Source organism: Epinephelus lanceolatus, chromosome 4, assembly GCF_041903045.1.
Source record: "Epinephelus lanceolatus isolate andai-2023 chromosome 4, ASM4190304v1, whole genome shotgun sequence".
NCBI classification, from domain to species: domain Eukaryota; kingdom Metazoa; phylum Chordata; class Actinopteri; order Perciformes; family Serranidae; genus Epinephelus; species Epinephelus lanceolatus.
Window position 1 is genome coordinate 24373786 of NC_135737.1, and position 9127 is coordinate 24382912.

A 9127-nucleotide genomic window follows, 5' to 3' on the forward strand; every position below is an offset into this window, starting at 1 on the left:
TGGCCTGTACTGTACATATTCTAAATAAAGTGTACACTTAAAATGATATTGATTACTTTTGATAGGCCGATTAGTAGGTGGCTGAACACTAACCAACTGAGGTAGTGTTTGCTCAGCGCTGCTTGACTTTATGTACGTGATGTGGGGGTTTTCTACACAGAAGTTACTATAAACTTTCCCTCCCTGTCTTCAGCTCTCAGCCCCAAGCCCATTTGTTCCTGCTGAAGATGTTAATGTTTAAAAAGAAGTACCAAATGTATAGTTACTGTTTCCTTCTCAAAAGGTGAAGTGACTTCCTAAAACAGCCAGGTACTGTAGTTTTCTAGAGTAGCCTACTCCAGCGACTTATGATGTAGTTACCAAAAATATATGTGCAAAAAACTGATGCAGCAAAACAGAGATATTGTTTTGTTGCACATTTTTCTTCCTTGAAAAATCCTTATGCCTACATGATTAGATTTGTTTTATGTTGTTGTGGGTTTACAAGACACCATTATAATGGCATTGCTGTAACAATCCAAAGTACATGTTATTTAACACCTCAGTCTAGAAACAGAATACTCTTCCCTCTATCCGAGGCCTGGCAAAGAAATTCAGCCACAAAAAAAGGTTCCCCTTCTGAAACAAAACTCAGATTTTTCATTCCTACATTACCCATAATGCAACTCAGAGATGCATTATGTGTTCTAACAGCAGCTGGTGTAGCCTTGTGTTGCTAACTGCAAGCATAGGGGGGTAAAGAGGTCAGGTAAGCACACATTTTAAAAGTTAAAACCTTGTGCAGGAGAGGCTAGAAGCCAAAAATGGCATATGAAGATATCTCCCCTATTTTATAGCAACAATCCTACATTAAAAGAAAAAGACTGCATAATTTAATGAGTTCCAGAAGATGTACAATTTACTACAACAACAAAAAAACACAAACAAATTACAAATAAATCAATGAAGTGTTAGGAGTCTTTGCAAATTAGAGTCCTTAGAATAACAATAATGTCAATTTTAAAACTTGTAGTCTTCAGACCCATTTAGTGTGCTAGCAATCAGTTAGAGCAGCAGGACGCATTTGTTATTTGGTTGGTTTTGGTCTTTTATTGGGATTTGTTCACAAAAAGAAAAATATATATATGACCAGACTCATCCTTTAAGTGACTGTATGTTCCTTTTCTCTTCTGCAGGCATGCTGAGAGCCAGCAGAAACATTTGGCTGAGAAGACCCTATCCAAATAAGATGCCCATCCCTGCTCCACCCCGCTCCCCTCTGCCAAGCTAAGCTCCCGCTCCAAACCAGACTTTTCCCCTCTGGCCATTCCACCTCTGCCCCATGTCGATCCAAATCCTGCCCGCTTGTCCCAAGTATTTTGCTCCTCGCTGCTTCCCCGTCTCCCCCTGTCTACCTTCCTGTCCAACCCACTGACTCCAGTGGTGGCAGCAGCACAGAAGAAGGCCACCCTCTTTCATTTGCTTCTGTGGTTTTCTCCCAGCGCTACGGATGGAGGAGCACTTCCTGCTTCCTGGGAGAAGAGGAAACTGATTGTGTGTTGTCATGGATTCTGTCCCCAGCTTCCTGTGCAGTGATCGGCCTTGCTTTGCTACTGTTTCTTTTTAACTTTCTACATTCGCCACTAAATTATAACTGTCAAATGCAAAAATTGTGGGAAAAAATAAAATAATAGTGAAAAATTTAAGTAGAAAGTCAGTCATGAGAAAAAAAGAAACAACATTGTATAAAAAAAAAAAACAGATGGAAACTAACTTCTTCAGACCATTTTAAGTTGGACAGTAATTTTAAAGTATTTCAAAGTCGACCTGTTTTTATTCTGCACAAATGGTAGTTTTCAACTGAGAAATGTTTATTTGAAGGTGCTAAAAGAGTGTGAAGGAAACATGCCTGCCTTGTAGTGGAGTCGTAGCTTTTGGTAATACGTTCACTCTAATTGCTCTTCAACATTTTGTGAATGTTGATTTTCTGACACGAGTCATTTTAAATGAATAAGTGTGTTAATATCGTTTTCATCCTACTGTAATCAGAAACTTTATTTGAGGGAAGAAATGTTTATGTACAGATATGTAAAATAAAGAATAAACTTTGTTTCATATATGTCGGTTTGTTGTGCAATATGTTGGAAATGTGTTGCTGCAAGACAGCTGAATGAATTTGCTTTTGGAACAAGCTTCCTCTTTCTAATGAACATAGGAAGTGTAATCAGCGGTCGCAACTGCAGCGAGAATATAAAGCATAGCCACATTACACGTAGCATGACTCAACTCCCTCTGTTTCGGTATTGCCTTATCATGACAGTTTATCTCTCACTCTCATATGTGGGTTGGTTTTACTGCTCTTAAATATTAATATGGATAACCCCTTTTAAGTCATAATTAGGAATTTTTCTTTCACGTGAAAAATGACAGCTTGTGGACTGAATACCATCAATGGTCAGTTGTGGTTCAAGGTATAAATGCACTGAAATGATGCTTGTGAGATTTAGTAATGAATGGTATTTCTCGTGTAAAATATAGTAACTGTCTCTCTGAGAAATTCCCTCCTCTCTCACCGTGGGTCCTCTCCCTGGTTATATTCTGTGTTTAGAGAGTGATGGTAAGTTTCAGTCTTTGATGATGCAACGGTGAAGTAAGAGAAAGGCCAGGAAACTCCTGTCAAGCACTCAGTGACCACGGCAGTTTCAGAAAGTGCACTTCCTTAAGCGTGTCAAACACAATAAGTGGATCACAGGTCCTGATAAGGAGAATTTCTCATTACTCTCATTATGAGCCTTGTGCAATGCTGCAGCTTTCATTCATATCACATGCCCATTTGTCATGGAAGTAGATGTTTCCATTGACATTTTAATGTCATCACCAAATAATGATAATGATAATTTAAGTGGGTCACAGGGGGCTGGAGCCTACCCCAGCTGACATTGGGTGAGAGGAAGGGTACACCCTGGACAGGTTGCCAGAGTACAGCTGTTGTATATGCTAAATGAATTATTGTATAACACAGTTTGCTTATGTAGCCTGTTTGACACAGTTCTATAATCCAAATTCAAAATGATGCAAACACGACTATGAAATAAATAAGGTGTATATAATCTTATGGTCACACTTTATTTGTATCCACCTACAGATAGCTTAAAGACTATTTACAGCATTTTAACAGCTTATTATTATGATTAAGATCAAGATCAAGCAGCAACCTCTGGGGCTGAGAAGCGAAGCCAAAGCAAAGTGCTAAAAAACTTGATATCATGTTAGCATGCTCAAGTTAGCATTTAGTGCAAAATACTGAGTTAGCTAATTACAGCCTCAGGGCCACTAACAAGCGACAACTTCTGCCGCTGAAAAGTGAAATCAACAGGGAAGTGCCAAAAACTGCAGCTCCCCTGAACATCCCCTTGAGGCTGGCACCAGAAGCCAGTCAGACTCCACAAACCCTCATGTTAAAATGCCCAACTTTACAACAGCAATAAGTCATAGCTAATATCAACATTCATGACAACTGTACAAGGGGGGGAGTTCAAAATGCCAGGGCTTCAAAACAAGTGTCCACCAACCAATGGGTGACTTTGGGTGACTAGCTACATCCATCATTTATTATACAGTCTATGGCTGAGTTTCAACAGTTCAACTGTTTTGCTTAATTCTGTCAGTGTTTAACAGATTATCTGTACCGTATATGTAACATGTGATATGACTTTGATTGAACAGAGATCTGACTGTAGCTACAGTCTGAGATCTCAAGACTTAGTTTCATTGTCTGTTCCGAGTGCACGGACTGAGCTTGGAAAGAAAGCTTTCATGTGCTCTGCTCCTCTCACTTGTAAGAACCTTTAGAAAGAGGGAAACTACGTGAACTGGTCTCTCTGCCTGATTTTAGAGCTCTCATAAGTACAAGGATGAATGCCTCGGTTGGGTCTTGTCATTGTGCGTCAGTGCTCTAATATTTCTACTTATTAATGTGTCTATTTTATGTTTTTTATTGTGTGGTTGTTTAGCTGTAACTTTTTGTGTGCTGCTGTCTTGGCCAGGTCTCCCTTATAAAAGAGACTGTTAATCTCAACAAGACTTACCGGTTTAAATATTTGATAAATAAATAAAATAAAATTCTCAAAAATAGTTGAATTGAAATTAAACTATTCACTCAACCTCTACCAAACAGAACTGTTGAATCTCAATAAGATGTTGAGATGTTGCAAATGCTCTATAAATGATCTATAGGTTGGCTATCCAAATAAAGTGTTACTGATAGTATTAAATTAATACATTTTGTCAGGAGAGACAAATGACGGGTCACATAGCCAGGGACAGGCAAGAGTGAGAGAGATGGTCATGATTAGATTTGAATGGGGTCTGTCTATAGTCTCCATTTCCCTTCACCCTAACACTTTAATTAAACACTGTCAACATGTTTTCAAATGTTTTGTGATCAGTCTGTCCTCTTCAGATTGTTCTGTGGATCATTCATTGCAACATTTAAAGCTGTAGTTGGCAACTTTTGCCATATCCAGATAAAACAGTCCGTGAAAAAAAACTACATTTCTCTACCTACTTTATTGCCTGATAGCACTTTTAATGGCAAGACTGCACCTGAACAAAAACAAGCAATAGGAGCCAAGGAGTCACACAATTTTTGTGAACTACAGTCAAGCTGTCAAACTAGGCAGCGCTGATCAAATATGTATCAAGACTCTGTTAGTGCATTGCCCATTTCTCACCACAAATGTTTTCAGAAACATATTTTAGTGTACTGTTTAGCTGTAAAATGAGAAACTTTGCGACCCAGCCATCATGCTGCATACAGTCAAGCCAAAAACTAAAAACCGCCCCCAGGTCAAACCAGCTTTCTCATTTTACAGCTAAACAGTGTTCTAAAACATGTTTCGGAAAACATCTGAGGCTAGAAACAGGGAATGCAGTGACAGAATCTTGACTCATATTAAATCAGCACCGCTTAGTGTGACCACAGTTCATGAGCAGTGATTGACATCATTGATAGCTGCGTTAGAGACTCCTCCGCTTTCATTGGTTGTTTTCATTGCGCCACAGTACATTCAAGCAAATGCCACCATTATTTTACAGATCATCTGTCACTGTCAGTTCATAGGGACTTGGGTTGGGAAGCGGAGGGTCGTCTGTTCAAGTCCCCATTTGGACCAAATATGGAGTGTGGACTGGTAGCTGGAGAGGTGCCAGCTCACTTCCTGAGAAAGGGCAACCCCCTCACTCTGACATCTCTCCACTTAGTGCATGTGTGTATTTCGGACCTGTGTGTAATTGACAATGGAGTGAAAAAAATTAATTTTAATAAAGTGTGTAAAAATTAAGAAAATTAAAAAATGACTGCCCACTGACAAAGGGTGGGAATCACCAGAAGATCCACAATACTGTATTATCACGAGTAAAATAAATTGCGATTTATTACCTTTTTTCTCAACTGTAAATTATGTCCCCAAAGCAAAACTTTGTCAACATTTGTTGTATCCAATACGTTTTCAGCCTGTTCCACTCACCTCAGCCATTTTTTCCAGCAGCAAAATTTATGTAGTGGACTGAAAAAGCACTTGATTATATTATTATAGTGGGCTAAAGTTTAAGCTTTTGTATTTGTAATATTAATAATTAAGACAATAATAAAAATCTATACTTGGCACGGTGTGACGAAACGATATCGCAATACTATGCTGTATCAATTTTTGTCCCCACCCTACCACTGGCATGGTTTTAAAGTTTTTGTAAGCCAATGTTTTTCTCTCCAAACATCCTAAATTGCACATATATAGATGAGGGAAATTAATATTTTCAGGGAGAGGGGCTGCCCCAAACCTCCCCTACAAGCTCAGTTTCTGGACCTCAGTATTCTCGAAACCCTGCATACGGCCATGTATGGTACAGAGACAGTCAGACAGGATGTATACCGTTTCTTGCAGTTATGTGTGTGAAAGTTGCAGCACCAAACAATAATCATCTTGTGAATGAAACACCAGAAGTGAGTAAGGGTCCCATATCAACTGTCTGGTCCCCTTGATGCGATGAGCCTGGGTTTAACCGCCCTTTAATTTACCGCTACAGCCCCGCAGTGTCTTGTAATTATCACTAAATTACCGTGACTTATTATAATCAGCCAAAGTAAGAATGACTTCACTAAGCAGGTTTGCCATCATTTACTCCTCCCACTGTGCTGACAGCACAGGCACAAAGTGTCACACAGAAATTCCACTGTGATGTCACTCTTAGAGGGTCGCATGAGAAAATTTCTCTGTTTTGGAGCATATTTTGTAGATTCACATACACAATATATGTATTTGTTTCAATGTTAATGTTAATTTATCATCATATACTATTAATGTCGGTGATGTTTCTATCTCCCAGCTGCTTTCTGCAAATCTGCACTAATCTCTCATTTTATTGGTCAATTTAATCTTTTTTTTTTTTTTTTTTGGGGGGGGGGTAAATGCAAAAGAAGATGTTCTCAATAATAGAAGATATATGTAAGCTATTATAAGACCCCCCCTATTCTAAGAAATCCTAATTCAAGTCAGTATACACGTGCAAACCCGTAAATTGTTTTGGATCTAATTTTATACTCAGTTGCATCACAATGAGTTGCTTTCTCTAAAAGATGAGACAAATAACGCCACTTCCCGTTTTTTTGTCTTTCAACCAACGTGTGCTGGAAGATCAACAAGGAAATTACGTATGACGTTTTAGTTTTCTTTTTGCTGGCCGACTGAGGGAATCCCCCGAAAATGCATATAAAAACAATCAGATAAGAGAGCTGCAGCACAGTGCTACTGATTTACCACACAGACCTGAGATATCTGATCAGAGAGATGGCAGTCTTTAATCTCTGTAAGTCAGCGAGCCCCACACACAGACTGGAATACTGTAGTTTGTTTTTTTTTTTAACTCTGCTGTATTTTGTCATGCAAACATTTGTGTAAACCCATAAGACGCATGTGTTGATGGTTATTATTCTCTCGCCATGCAGACTTCGCCAGCTGTGCGCTGCTGCTGATCCTGAGCTGGCGCACATCCACAGGACTCCCGGTGCCTTCACTGAGCACAGAGAAATGCGAGGAGTGCTCATCGCTCTTCAAGAGCCTCCAGCTGGATATTAAAGGACTGCTCAACAGTGTGAGTACAATTCACTGCACCGCGTTTACACTGTAATACTGTATTTAATTTGTTTTCTGCCTTTCTTTTACTGATTAATACCTTTGTTTTGTATTCCAGAGTGTTTGCCATGGCATCCCTACTGCTGACATGGAGATGACGAGCACAGCTGAGACAGTACAGGCCTGCGCACCCGCTCTGACTCAGGTGTTTATCAGTGATATAAATGATCAAATCATTGTTAACTTTGAATTGTATTTGCTTTTTGTACAAGGAAAATATAGATCTGAATAAGTCTTTTTGTGCAAAGTTTTACATTTTTAAAACCAGCAAAAAAATGTTTATGAACACAGCTTCAAGCCTCATCATTTCAGCTCAGTTTCTTTAATTTTTAGTTGGTAAAAGTCCTACTGAATTAAGTGTGTGGTCCAAAAATGCTTATGAGCACCTGACTTGTCCGGTAAAACAAATGGCTCATGCTCAAAATGTTTTTACCCCACAGAACCCAGGCTGCAATGCACCGAGAAGTTCATCCTTCAGTGAGGTAGTTACACACTAGCTTCTTTTTAAATGCTTTTTTAGAATTATCAGAAATGTTGTATATTATACAAAGTTATGTTTTTTATTTCATTTTATTTTTTGTTATATTTTATCTTATTTTATCTATTTTGTTTTGTTTTATCTACTTCAATTTTATTTTATTTTATTTAAATTTTTTATTTCATTTCATTTTATTTTTATATTTTATTTATTTATTCATTGCTTCAGCTTTACATATCAATCTGCTATTCTACACACCAGAATTGTGATATTTACACCTTTACATCTGTATTAACATCTCATTTTCTCATGAAGCAGACAGGTTACTTAACAGGTGATTTTTCTTTTTCTTGTCTCGACAGAGTGAATGTCTGAGAAACATCATGAAGGACTTGGCACACTACACTGCTGTTATTGAGTCCTACCGCAACTCCACAATCAGAGATCCTGAGGGAGAAGCTGCACTTCTGAACACAACTCTGGGAATAATTCACAGCCTGAGGAAGGTGTGTGTGTTATGCATGTGTGGGAGGGGTAAAAACAGAGTCATGATTTTGAGACAGAACTAGTGAGAGAGAGAATCTCTTGGGAAATAACATTTGAAAGTCGCCTGATGAAATCTTCTTTGGTTTATACAGAACTGTTCCCTGATGCCTGATGGAGGGAACGACACTTCAAAGGTACTTTTCTCTGCCCTTTTTGTTTGTTCCCTAATACGCAAAATCTTTTTAAGAGGAAAACTGAAGTAAAATCTGTCTTTGTAAAGATTTTTCTAAGATATGCAGTTAGGTTTTGTGTGTGTGTGTGTGTGTGTGTGTGTGCGTGAAACTGGGAGCTCATTATTGTGCATTCATGTTGTCTTTTAGGAGGATCTGGCTCATACGTGGGGAAATGACAGCTTCAGTAACAGACAGAAGATGTGTAAGATGATGAGGGCCTTCCATGTCCGAACCATCACCTTCAACCGAGCCATGGGCTACATCTCCTCAGGAGACCACAGGAAGTAAACACCCTGCAACCTCATCATCATCATCATCATCACCATCATTCCAACCAATACCACAATGTCTCATCTTCTTTATCTGAACAAACCTTCCTGATCATTCACTACCATGACAACTACTCACCAAGTCGTGCTTTACATTGCACATGCTGCAAACGTCTGCATGATCACTGCGCAGGCATAAGCTAGCTGGCCTCAGTGAGAGCTGAGTGACAGTCGAATTGTTGCCAAAGTTAGCAGTGGAGGCCATGTTGGCCTGCTTAAATGTATGAATGTATTCCAATATTTGGGGGAATGTATCTATTTATTTGACATCTATTTATTATATCTATTTATTTATTTATTTGATGGCCTGTGGTGTTATTTATTATTATTTATAATAAAGTATTTTATCAAATGCAGAGGTGGAAGTGATTATTTGAACTGAAACTGGGTGCAAATAAAAATGGAAGTGACAACACTTAAAATAAGTAA

At 38.6% G+C, this 9127-nt stretch overlaps 2 protein-coding genes across 7 annotated transcripts in view; both read left to right on the forward strand.

Moving 5' to 3' along the window:
• schip1 (schwannomin interacting protein 1) overlaps positions 1-2098 on the forward strand; it is a 293359-nt gene extending 291261 nt beyond the window's left edge. For all 6 annotated transcript variants that reach the window (XM_033631317.2, XM_033631320.2, XM_033631319.2 and 3 more), the window contains one exon: positions 1176-2098. In XM_033631317.2, coding sequence (XP_033487208.2) covers positions 1176-1227 — 52 coding nt within the window. In that variant the 3' untranslated portion in view covers positions 1228-2098. The remainder of the gene's footprint in view (positions 1-1175) is intronic.
• A 4389-nt stretch (positions 2099-6487) lies between these two features.
• Positions 6488-8991, forward strand: il12a (interleukin 12a). The gene is made up of 7 exons (XM_033632248.2): positions 6488-6846; positions 6986-7131; positions 7231-7317; positions 7613-7654; positions 8013-8156; positions 8289-8330; positions 8517-8991. The coding sequence occupies exons 1-7, from the start codon at positions 6828-6830 to the stop codon at positions 8655-8657; spliced, it is 621 nt and encodes a 206-aa protein (XP_033488139.1). The 5' UTR covers positions 6488-6827; the 3' UTR covers positions 8658-8991.
• Positions 8992-9127: the final 136 nt, after the last annotated feature.